The sequence below is a fragment of the Monopterus albus genome, unplaced genomic scaffold, assembly GCF_001952655.1.
Source record: "Monopterus albus unplaced genomic scaffold, M_albus_1.0 scaffold45.1, whole genome shotgun sequence".
Classification (NCBI taxonomy): Eukaryota; Metazoa; Chordata; class Actinopteri; order Synbranchiformes; family Synbranchidae; genus Monopterus; species Monopterus albus.
The window spans coordinates 2,801,942-2,814,372 of NW_018127925.1; the positions used below are offsets into that span (position 1 = coordinate 2,801,942).

At 39.9% G+C, this 12,431-nt stretch overlaps 2 protein-coding genes across 3 annotated transcripts in view; one reads left to right on the forward strand and one right to left on the reverse strand.

Moving 5' to 3' along the window:
- Positions 1-4,017, forward strand: part of mre11a (MRE11 homolog A, double strand break repair nuclease) — a 9,312-nt gene extending 5,295 nt beyond the window's left edge. Inside the window, 6 exon segments of the mRNA XM_020600189.1 lie at positions 1-49; positions 1,121-1,207; positions 1,428-1,492; positions 1,606-1,652; positions 2,113-2,212; positions 3,756-4,017. The exon segment at positions 1-49 is cut by the window's left edge and continues 13 nt beyond it. Coding sequence (XP_020455845.1) covers positions 1-49; positions 1,121-1,207; positions 1,428-1,492; positions 1,606-1,652; positions 2,113-2,212; positions 3,756-3,797 — 390 coding nt within the window. The 3' untranslated portion in view covers positions 3,798-4,017.
- A 605-nt stretch (positions 4,018-4,622) lies between these two features.
- Positions 4,623-12,431, reverse strand: part of LOC109960250 (transmembrane protease serine 4-like) — a 15,280-nt gene continuing 7,471 nt past the window's right edge. For both annotated transcript variants that reach the window (XM_020600207.1, XM_020600206.1), the window contains exons 2-13: positions 10,389-10,443; positions 10,017-10,160; positions 9,633-9,785; positions 9,410-9,536; positions 9,185-9,304; positions 8,661-8,704; positions 8,138-8,300; positions 7,865-8,031; positions 6,850-6,945; positions 6,589-6,731; positions 6,163-6,315; positions 4,623-5,669 (exon numbers count right to left, since the gene is read on the reverse strand). In XM_020600207.1, coding sequence (XP_020455863.1) covers positions 5,658-5,669; positions 6,163-6,315; positions 6,589-6,731; positions 6,850-6,945; positions 7,865-8,031; positions 8,138-8,300; positions 8,661-8,704; positions 9,185-9,304; positions 9,410-9,536; positions 9,633-9,785; positions 10,017-10,128 — 1,290 coding nt within the window. In that variant the 5' untranslated portion in view covers positions 10,129-10,160; positions 10,389-10,443 and the 3' untranslated portion in view covers positions 4,623-5,657. The remainder of the gene's footprint in view (positions 5,670-6,162; positions 6,316-6,588; positions 6,732-6,849; positions 6,946-7,864; positions 8,032-8,137; positions 8,301-8,660; positions 8,705-9,184; positions 9,305-9,409; positions 9,537-9,632; positions 9,786-10,016; positions 10,161-10,388; positions 10,444-12,431) is intronic.

Sequence of the window (12,431 nt, forward strand, 5' to 3'; positions counted from 1 at the left end):
CCTACACGAGGCAGAGGGCGAGGAGGCAGGGGCCGGGGCAGGGGGAGAGGTGAGTTATATTATTTGTCACAGATGAAGTGAGAATAGAAGTGCAGCAAGAGAAACAGAAGTTCTAGAGGTTTATTCAAGAATGTAGTATTGGGACAAGGCAATGACAGAGAGCAAATAGAGCATATATGTGGTATATATGCATGTGCCTGAACATAAACAGATGCAGAAATATGCACATTTGTTAATTGTATATGAAGTAACACACATGAGTTTATCAGAAACTAAATATATACTGCTGCTGAAATGTATCATTAACAGTTACGTTTGGTTGCTGCCAGTACAGCAAGACAAGCTCTCTGGTAACCACCAGATAATGTTTCAGATCATCTGAGAAAATTAAAAGATACTGATATAGGCTTACTATCAAATGTTATGGTAACGTAGTAGACATGTTGGAATATTAGCAGCAAATTTAAACACTACATTTGGCTCACTACTAGTAGTCGAGCCTGGAGCCTTGGGCACACTTGCATATATTTTACTGGAATGCACAATGAGGGGCAGATGTCGATCTGTTTAACCTGAAACTAGCATTAAATTAAACAAAGGTCAGCCCTAATTCAAACTTGGCACTTCACGCAGCTGCTTTTCAATATAACCCAGAAAATGCCATTAATTGGGATTTTACAAAAAGTCTCATTATGAAGGCAAGAGTGAGCTACAGTTATTTGGAGTAGATTGCTTTGGGATAGTTATGTTTGCATTTTGACCTTTCACAGCTTTTACAAAAGATAAGTAGTTAGAGAACTGAAAGAGCTTATTGCAGTTTGTGTAATTTTCAGACTGTCAAAGTGTCAAAGTAAGGAACACTGTTTTAATGGCATATGGTAATAGAATAGCAGTTTTTATGTAGTTCAGTTATATTTAATGCAGCAGTGGTTCAGGCTCAGATTGTGTTAACAGAATCTACTTCTGCTTCTAGCAGCCCTGGTTTTTTCATTATTTTGAATGACATCCAGTTCCTGAGTCATGTTTTGATATTTCATACAATAAGGATGACCTGCTAGTATAAAATGATGTTGTGGAGGTATCCTATCAGAACTCCTGGTTCCACTGTTTGTTCCTTCAGGTACAGCTGCCGCTGAATCAAAGCCAGCGGGGCGGGGTCGTTCCCAGAAATCCTCAACAACAACCCAAAGCAGAAACATTTTGCAAGGTAGCAGACTGTGAGATTTTGTGTACACGTGTAATGATGTCTAGATGCCAATATGCAAGACGGAGAGAATGCACCGAAATATATCTTGTTTTGCATCAGTGTGTGAATTTGTTTATTACCATCTTGTCCTTCTGCTTGTCTTTCAATGTCTTCCTTGCTTTCACCCTGGCCCCTCCTTCAATGTCCCTGTTTTCCCTCCTTTTTACTCCTCATTCTTCAGCATTTCAAGCTCCGTCCCAGAGATCTTCTCGGACTGGACCCAGCACATCCCACACAATAGATGAAGTAAGCTAAATGAGCACACACACACACACCGAGTAAACTTAAACACCTCCTTATTTTGAATCTGTGAACTGTAACATCCTTCAGCCTTGGTTCTCATCTTGATCTATCTTCAGGTGACCATTGAAGATTCGCGAGCAATGAAGGCTACCCGTCCTCCAAAGTAGGTTTGTTTCTGTTTACAGCATGGTGGACTAGTTTCCTATGGGAGAAAATAATTAATAGGTGTGAAACAGTATATGCATACACTCTTACAGGATTTGAATTACACTGTGTCTTTTGTGGGGTGGGGTCAAGCCTTTTACAAATTGTTTGCTGACAAGGTGTTTACCTTGTTATTTGTATGAATAAGCAAACATAATTTAATTTGGTGACTGAGATAATTAGCTCAGAGACAGAACAAGCCTCCAGTTATTGAGTATAAGGACGAGTGCAAGCAGCAACTGATGCCGCATCATAGCGCAGACCCATTATACACGGGTGTCCAACAATCATCAACCGACCCCCAAAAAGCTCCCTGTAATTCACACTCTGTATGTATGATATATTTTGTATCTCTTTCTCTTTGATCCACCAGTCTCATATTTAAAAATTCTGATCTTATTTTATCTTGCTTACTGCAGAGCAGCATCATCGTCTTCGTCCTTCACTAGGTACAGCTCTCAGAGCCAGAGCCAGTCATTTAGGGGAGTTTCATTTGATGACAGTGATGATGATGATGAGGTAAAGAGCCACCAGAGGAAATTATGCACAGGAGCATGTGTCTAGAGTGCTGGGATACAAACTGTGTGGATTTGTTTTGTTTTTTCCCCACTAATGAAAGTGACTTGACCTGTGAAGTGGCATTACTCTGTAACCATCTAGTTTTCTGAGGAGTCTGAATTCATGTTTCCTTAAGTTAATTGTAGGTTCCTGTATTTAATTGTATGTAATCTATTTTATACAGGGTGGGCCACGGAAAAGTAGCCTGCCTCCAATTCTCGTGCCACACTATTGAGTACACGGGCTACTTTTCCGTGGCCCACCCTGTATTAGCTTGCCAAAAATGAGCGTACCTACACTTGATTAATGTTTAATCTTGGGTACCTCCAGGTTAGCTTTGCACCCATCATAACTCCAAATAGTCTATAATTATTTCAGAATGATAAAACCAGAGTGCATCTTCCTAAAAATGAGAGGCTAGTTCGTGAACACGCACACGTCATGCTGCCAGTGTTGTGTAGAAATCTGTTTCCTCATCGAGTGTGTTTCCTCTAACTTGAATCTTAACATTATCCTAACCACACCTGCTGAGGGGGGCGCTACATGAAACTGAGTTTTGAACAGGGGAAACACATCAACGGGGGAACAAAAAACACTGACAAATTAGATATGTTTTTGACAATTACAGTATCACAAATCCTACCTGACATGTTCAAGCCAGAACATGAAATTTAACAGCATGATGAACCGCAACAGCATTAATTAATTAGAATGTCTCCTCCATAGATGGGTAAACAGTGGTATATGTACCGATGAAAAGAGATGTGTAACACTCTAAACAAAGCAGGTGATTGAGAAGCCCCATATTTTACTGGCATAATGCAGACATAGTAACTTCTCCAGTTTTACAACAATTCTCTTTAATGTTAGAGAAGCAAAGCATTAACAGACATGCGACGTATGTTGTTTTTTAAAAGTTACCGTTAAGTCTCACTGAGTATTGGAAGCATCAGTCCCTTTCAAGTAGCCTCAAGGTTGGTAAATCCAACCAGTGGTCGCTGTGTCTTCGCCGACACGACCACATACAGTCCCAAACCAGTGAAATTAATTCCAACAGGTAGCATAGCACCGACAATAACATCATGGGTTGTTAATCTGCTTGTTAAACAGCAACACATCACACACGGCAGACACACTGGCCCTGTGCATATCCACAAAGCCTTGTGTAGTCAAAAAATTACACTTTTAAAATGGCATTGATGAATGTCAGGCAAGCTCACATGAATGTGCAACAGCCTGGAGATTATACCCATTAGTCTCGTGAGCGAGAGTTTGCGAAATGTATATACAGTAAACCGAGTTGCTTCTGCATAGAAGTATTAGAACTAGAACTCATTTTTTGAGCTTTAGGTCACGTCTACGTCTAAGATGATAATTCACCGTTGTAACATTGTAGATTAATCAGAAAAGAAGGAAAATCATGTCATGGGCACTTTTAAGTTTTCAGTTTTCTATGGACAACGTTTTAATTCCTCTTCCATCTTCTCCTTTTTTCTTGACACAGGTTAACCCATTCAAAGGCCGCAGCCATCGTGCACAGAGATAACCATAAGTGCAACACTTGTTAATGTTGTTAGTTAACTGTTGCTCAGAGTAAAAGCGCTAAGTTAAATGCTATGGGGACATGGTGGAGATGCCTAACAGCCAGGACTTACTGTCTGCAGTTAAGCACCCGTTCTAATCACCTGCTGGACTAAATGGTGCAGCAAATCTGCTACTGATCTGAGCAAAGTTTTGTCACTGGCCTTTGTACTGTTCTGATATTCAGGAAATAAATGTTTTTTTTTTCATATATTGTCAACTGTCTTTTTTTTAGAATTAAGGTCTATGTGTCCCTCTCAGATTTGGCTGCAAAATCATAGAAATAGGCTTGTTGAGAACTAAAATGACATCTGTCCACCAGTGAGGAAACCCGAGGCATAGGATGACAATGGAAGAATCATGTTACTGCATAGAGGGGTCAAAAGCCTGAAGGCGGATTGAATTTTTCAAAATTGGGATATTGTAAAAATGTTGTATAGCAAGACAGATACTTGAGACTACTTTCTTGCACAAGTACATCTTTGTTTACAGTTTATATAATGACTTACACAAGTTCAGTTCCCTGGCATCTTTTTTTTTTTATATTTGGGTTAGAGGTTGTGTGTTTGAGAGGAGGACAACGCTGAACAGAACAAGGAGAGATCCTGTTTCCAGTACATACACTTGCAAAAAATATCCACATTAGCTGTTTGACATAACAGCTACTCCAAACTCCCAAGTTAAAAAATGTCTTTATTACATTTATAAAATAGAAATACAGATATATTACAATATATAGATGCATTCATATCAACAAAATGTAAGATATATATACAGTCAAATAGTACCAGTCACTGTGGCGCTCAACATGCTGAATGGCCGTGACACAAAGCCATTCATGTCCAGCTGTTCTGTAATGTCATACAGTTTGTGTAAGTCTGTCATTTTCTAGTAATTCTTTTGCTTTGTTGCAAACAGAATTATGAGATAATGGCGGGGTTTTGCCTGAATGCACAAGTGAACATACTGTACCACACTTCATTTCACTCAAATTCAAATTTGAGGAAGTATCATTTATAGTGTATGTTTAGCATTGAAGGCAATGTGAAGGGACTATGAACACAGTCTTTGAGTTAGTCTTCAGTGCATTATTAGAATAGTTACATGATTCATCTGCGCATACAGGAAAGTAACTCACTCTTCTTAAATTGCTCATCTAAATGAAACTGTACTAAACAAACCATCTGTGCTGTAAAAGGATGCATTTGCCCGTTAACAGAGCCAAATGTCAGACCAACTCAATCAACGCCTTAAATGCATTAAACTCTGAACACTAACAATAATGATGATATTAACCTGAGGCTTCGCACTGATCTCTGCTACCATTGTATGGCACTGGTTTACACTGTCACCTTTCTTTATTTAGAAGTTTACCATATAAACCCTTATAACACACATCAAAGTCATAGCACAAAGTAATCAAATAAATTATGTCTGAAGTCTGCAAGCCTAGTAGCTACAGACAGGTGACCAACTACAGGTCAGTTACATGAACTTTATGGCTTTTCCTTTAATGGTCACCTGTATGTACATAAAAATGCTTGTCCCCTGAGATAAGAACCTGAAATGACAAATAACACCTGAGAAAGTTAATATGAAATGTGTGTGCGTGTGTGCATGACGTGTAAATGTGGTGTTTATGCTTGCAGTGTTTAACAGTCCATCAGCATTTCTGCTGAGAAGCACTTCCCCTTTCTCTTCCTGTGACTCCTGGCTGCAGTCACCCCCAATGAAACCAAAGGCTTAATTTTAGTTTCAGTGTGACCAAGGCAGTGTGGGCTGGAGTCTCGCTTCTGTCTCAGTCCACTTGTCACGATGGTGGAGCTTAGGGGTTTTTCTGGAAAGATGAAGTAAAAACACTTAGGTTGGATTTACTTCAGATTTTTTTTAGTCTATATTTGAATGTTTTGCCAAATTAAACTGACTCTAAGCAACAATTGCACAATGTTGTTAACATTTAGGTTCATTTTCACATGAATTCTTTTTCAGTTTAGGGGTTTTTCTGTTTTCTTAAAATCATTTTCCTTCTTTGAATACAAACACAGCCCTTAAATGGAAATAATTCTGTTGAGATGTGATCTCCTAAACCTTAATGCTGTAATTTTCATTAAGTCTGTTTTAACATAAGGTCCGCTCACTGGTATTCTGGAGCTTCACAGTCTTCCTCAGCAAATGAAGTTAGTTCAGTCCAACAAACATACACACATAGTCACACAGCTGAACTGCACAAACTCCATTCTCTTAAGGCAGACTGTGTCATGTAGTTGAAAGTTACTGAAAAACTAGCAAGTGAAATTTTTTTAAATGCTGAAACTTTTTCTATGTGGTACCTCAATGACTGTGTAAATCCAGTTGAGCATTGATTCCACGTTGGAGTAGACTCCTGGCTTTTCTTTGCGGGCACAGCCAACACCCCAGCTCACCACTCCTACCAGATTCCATTTAGAAGATGTGAGGTACACCAAAGGACCCCCACTGTCCCCCTGGAATTATAACAGTACCATAACACCTTTATTACAATTTCATATCCAAACTATTTGCCAGAAGAAAAAGTCAGTAATGGATGATTCTACAAAATACAGCTAATACTGAACCACAGGTGTACAACAGTACAACTTGAAAGAGTTTCAAATTAGACTGTAGTACATTATAAATACAGTATGTTTATTAGTTTAAATGTATTATTTACATATCAAATATTCTTCCTTTTCATTCATAGTCTTGGGTTTTATTGATTGTACGGTTGAATCTGTTACCTGGCAGGCATCCACTCCCCCCTGTGGGAAGCCAGCACAGATCATCCTTGGTGTTATCATATTACCATACTCTGTGGAGCTAGAACATGTAGCCCGGTCTATCAGAGGGACCTCAGCCATCTGAAGTGAAGAGGAAACCTTGCCTGAAGGCAGAACAAAGAAGCAATATTTGAGTGACAGTGGCAACTTCAAAGATGCTGTGTTTTCCTGTTCATGATGTGGAGGTTGTTGATGATGAGAGGTAGTGTTTAGGCTTCTCACCATCTTCATGCAGGGATCCCCAACCAGTCACAGCCATGGAAGATCCAGCAGCAAGGTTAAAGGCATCAGGAGGTAAGCAAACCGGCCTCTGGTACTCTGGAAGACAGAGGCACTGCATTCATTACAGACATTTTGGACTTTATAGTTCTTATTATATATTTATGTTATAGCTTTGGCAGTTTTTTAAATGTAAAGTTAGCAATCAAGTGATTAGACTGGCTGACTTTGATCTATGGTGAAGAGCTTGTTGTATGACAAATACACCACTAGAGGGCAATATAGTAAAGTAAGTCCCCTCAGCTGGCAGTTTATTACCGTAGGTGCACCAGATTAAAGCTAATGCAGTCAACAGCAACAGGTCTTCATGCAAGTAACAGCATTCAGTTTTTGTTAAAACTGTTTTAGATAAGTATGTGATCATTTAGGAAGGTAGCTTGTGCTGCTGTTGAAATGTATTGCTTTATTGCTCTGAGCTCTTCTCCTCTCCTCTCTCCTCACTCTTGATGCATTTATATGCCACCATTACACATCACTAACTTTGTGTCCCCTCTCTCCCTTAGCGTGTTCTCTTTCTCTTGTACTTTCTGTAGGTAGCCCTGGCTCTGGAGCGCTACGTTTCTGATGAGCAGTCACCGGCCACATCAACCTGCCCAGTGCTTGATTGTTGTGTCTTGTTGCTTTTCTTCTTTTCTCTCTCCTCTATCCACCCACCCCAACCGGTCGAGGCAGAAGGCCGCCCACCAAGAGTTGGAGTCTGTCAGAGGGTTCTTCCATTAAAGGGCATTTTTCCTCCCTGCTGACACCAAGTGATGGCTCAAGGTGGATTTGCTGGGTTTTTCCCCATAATACTGTAAAGTCTGGGAATTACCACGTAAAGTGCCCTGAGATGACTGTTTGCCCTTATTGCAACAGACTCTAACAGGTCAGTTAACTAATATACTAATAAATGTACCAGTCAGTGAGGGGATGCGATTGCTCTAAGTGTGTTTTAGTGGCTATTAAATTAAACTCTGACCTCCCACTGTGATCGGGCTGCTGAGTCTCATCAATGCTATGTCATAGTCGTTTGATGCCGCATTGTAGTCTCCATTCACTATGATCTTGTCGACATAAGAACCTCCCGTCAAGGTCAGGTATGTCCGGCCTGACACCACTCTCCAGTGAGTCAGTGCCTTTCTACTGCTGCAAGATGCAAGAGAAGTGATCAAAGAGGAAGTGGAAATATGAGTATACTGTATGTATTAGATATTAATTCCAAAGGAAGTTCACTGGAAATGTATATACTGACCCAGAAAAGCAGTGGGCTGCAGTGACTACCCAACGTGGGGACACCAGTGAGCCTCCACATGTATGTTGGCCAGCCTCCTGCAGGCTCACCTGCCAGGGCCAGGTCTCAATGTAGGCATCTGCACCCCCAACAATACGGTCCTGGATGCCAACCACTCCACAGTCTGACAAATAAAAGTTATCTTATTAGTTGCAGAAATCCTTGTCTTTCCTCTGGTCTATTTTAAGCTACTTTGATTTCATGCCTTTTGTTGATTAATCCATTTAAATCCATTGCACCCATCTCATAATAGTGGCCGGATTAGTTTTTTCTTCTTGCACAAATTCCTTTTGTCACCATATTGTAAGTTTTGAATAAAGAGATTTGCTGCTTGCTGTAGACATGTATGGGCCTGTTAATATGAAACTGGTCCCACAACTATATCGTCTTCCACCCATCGCATACAGACTATGAATCCCTGTCTGCCTTATTAAAAGCTGTAAACAACCATTGATGGTGGCTGCTTTCTAAAAACAAAACTTACCTGAACAGGACAAAGACACCACAGATCCAGACTTGCATACGCTGCTGTTGGAACAAAAAAAAAAAAAAATCATCAGACATTTAGATTTACACATGTACCACAAATGGCCACACAACCAGATACAGCACACAGTCAAATGTTTACCTAACCTCACTTAACTTGAACCCATGTTGAACTTTGCCTCAATGAAGATAAAACAGAGAGAAACAAAAGAGAAACTGCGAGAAAAGACGCTGTGTCCTGCTTATAAGGAACATATGAGGGTGAAGGCAGTAGAAAGCAAAAGGGTAAAAGCTGAGAGAGAAAGAAACTAAAAGTTAAGATTTATCTGGCAAACAATGCTGTGAAAGATACTGAGGGAACTGATAGGACTAGAAAAGGGGATATAAAACCAAGTCAACATCCATCCTAAACAGCACAGATTCTTTTTTTAGATCACTTCAGATTTGTGTAGCAATGACACACTCATGAGGTTAAAAGCTTTTAATTTTTCAATTTGATGACAAATATGTTCTTTTCCTCACAGATCAACTGTAGCCTGATGTATGAGTGTGGCCGTAGTCCCAGGCTTGACAGCTGCGAACGGTCCAACTTTCAGGGAAGATGATAAAGTGGTCACTGGGATGCTGGTGCTACGAGGTTTACTGTTAAGACAGGAAGGTAATGATGTAAGCTTGTCAGTAAATTACAACACAATATATGTGATGGATCTAATGTCATATCTTCATCCATGGGGGCTGTAAACTCACTATGTGTATCCCAGTTGAGTACATGCTGTCTGTGTGTGCTGCTCAGTCCAGTCGTCGCTACACACACTCCGCCAGCCTAAGCTAGATCTGTACACCTGCAGGACATGCTGAGCTGTCGCGAGACGCACTGCAAGAAGGAAAGGAAGAAAAGAGGAGTTGTTTTTTTCCAGCTGTGTTTATGTCTGTGATGACAACGCCAGAAAACAACAGGTGTTTTAATTACCTGGAAAGGTAGTGTTAGCCTTAAAGTGTGACACGCAAGATGTTTCGTCCTCTCCTCTAGAACAGTCTTTTACCCCATCACAGGCCTTTTCTATTGGGATGAACGTCACTGAGCTTGTGCAGAAGAAGTATTTACTGTCAATCAGCTGTTTAACTGCAGGGAAGAGGAGTGGCACATTGGAGAAGGGCAGAACAAAGGTCAGACTAGATATTTGATACACTATACAGTAGTGAATTACACTGATTCCCAGCATGAATTCTACACCTTTGCAAAACATATTTCTCTAATATCCAAGCGAAAACTGATAGAAATATGAAGCTGGGGCCTGTTTGGCAGACCAGCACATTGCTGCATGTGAAACTACTTTCAGACACTATAACTCACCGAAGTATGCTCCGATGGCCAGTACGCCTAGTATCAATATAACTATCACGCTAATCACCAATGCTCTCTTCCTCTTAGATGCCTTGCTACTCGGAGTCTTTGAGGCCGCCATTGGTTTCCTGTGACGGCCTTTCTGTGGAGCCACTGGGGAGAGGGAGAAAGAAGGCAGAGCAGTGGAGAGAGAAATATAAGGGAGGCAATGATAGGAAAGACAGATGACAGCATAGACATGAAGATAAAGGGTTAGAGAACTGATCAAACGGAGAACAAAGAGGTGCAGGTTCTCCATGACATTTTTAAACCATTTAAACTGATATTTTATAGAAATCTTCCATCAGTGCAGCACCAAACCAACAGCAGCTGACAGCTTACCTGCTGGCGTGGGATTCAGTGGTCTGGTGCTTTCCAGAGTTGCTTCGGTGTTTGTCTGAGGAAAGAATATTAAAGATACAAAAGACAAAGTGAGCACCGGTGTTTTGAATTGAAAATTTAGTGTTATGTCTAAGAGGAGGTGTAGGATTTTGTGTGCACATTTCCATGCAGTTATCTGAGCTTACATAATTTTTATCCATAAAACTTTTTTTTTTTAGTTTGATTCCAAGATATATGCGAACATACTGTACATTGCATCTATCTGTCCAAACATAGAAAACTTGAGCCATGTGTAAAACAGGCGTGTATTAGTGATGACGCACACATGGAACATAATGTGTCACTTTGTGTTTGGCTGAATTTGTTTACAATGTAACTGATAGCTATAGGGGTTGTTCCATTACAGGAACCTACCTAAACCTTTTGAGTAATGCTCATCACAGGTTCTGCGTTTGTTTCCACTGCCCTTTGCTCACTTTGGAGGTGAGCTCTGGGAGCTATATTTTGGCACCCGTCAGGAGGTAGTAGTGAAATCAAGTTTTAGAGCGCTGCCCCTCCCTCTGCTAACAGAGGCTGACAAATCTACAATGGAAAAGCAAACTAGGACCGTCTGCTTCAATATATCGTAGCTTTGAGGAAATTATAAAGATAGTGAACAAATGTGGAAACAAAACATCCAGTGATAGTGATGGTATCACCATGACAACTGTCAAATGGGTAATTGAGGGGATATGTAAACCATTAACCCATATGTTTAACATGTCGCTTCGACTTGGGCAGTTCCCCAATAATATGAACATAGCAAAGGTTATTCCTCTGTATAAATCTGGTGATAAGCACAACCTCACAAATTATAGACCGATTTCTCTGTTGTCACAATTTTCAAAAATTCTGGAAAAACTCTTTAATAACAGATTAGACACATTTATTGACAAACATAAAATCTTATCTGATTGCCAATATGGTTTTAGGTCGAAAAGATCGACATCCTTGGCCATTACTGACCTGATGGAGGACATTACAAGTGCTATGGATGAGAAAAAATATACGATGGGGATATTTATTGACCTAAAAAAAGCATTTGATACAATTAATCATGAACTATTAGTGGATATGTTAGAGAAATATGGGATCAGAGGAATGGTTTGGAAATGGATCAGAAGTTATTTGACACAGAGGCGTCAATTTGTGAAGTTGGGTGAATACCAATCGAGTGAGCTGGACATTGTATGTGGAGTGCCTCAGGGTTCTGTTTTGGGACCTAAATTATTTATATTATACATCAACAATATATGTAAGGTTTCTGAAATTGTTAAAGTGGTTTTGTTTGCTGATGATACTACCATTTGGGCATCTGATGAAAACCTACGGCAACTCTCGGTAAGGGTTTCAGAGGAATTTGTGAAGATAAAGAAATGGTGTGATAGTAATTTACTATCTTTGAAATTGGAGAAAACCAAATATATGGTATTTGGGAATCGTAGACCACATAATGAACTTCAATTGAGAATTGGGGGTGCCAACATTGAACGAGTATATGAAATCAAATTTCTAGGTGTCATAGTTGATGACAAATTCTCCTGGAAATCTCACATCAGATATGTTCAGCACAAAATAGCTAAAAATATATCGATATTGGCAAGGGTTAGATATATGCTGGACGTTAAAGCATTGCGCATTTTGTATTCTTCATTGATTTTGCCATATTTGGAGTATGGCGTTGAAAACTGGGGAAACACTTACAGGAGTTCACTTCAACCATTGTACATATTACAGAAGAGAGCGATAAGAGTTGTGCACAAGATGGGGTATAGGGATCACACAAATGTAGTTTTCATACAGTCTAAATTGTTAAAATTCTTTGATTTAGTCGAGTATAAGACCGCGGTGTTTATGTGTAAAGCTAGGAACTTTTGGTGGAATCCAAAAGTTATTTGGTGAAAGGGAAGGGGGTTATAACTTAAGGGGTCACTTAAATCTAAAAGTTCATGCTATACGTACAACCAAAAAAAGATTTTGTATTTCCATAAGTGGGGTCAAATT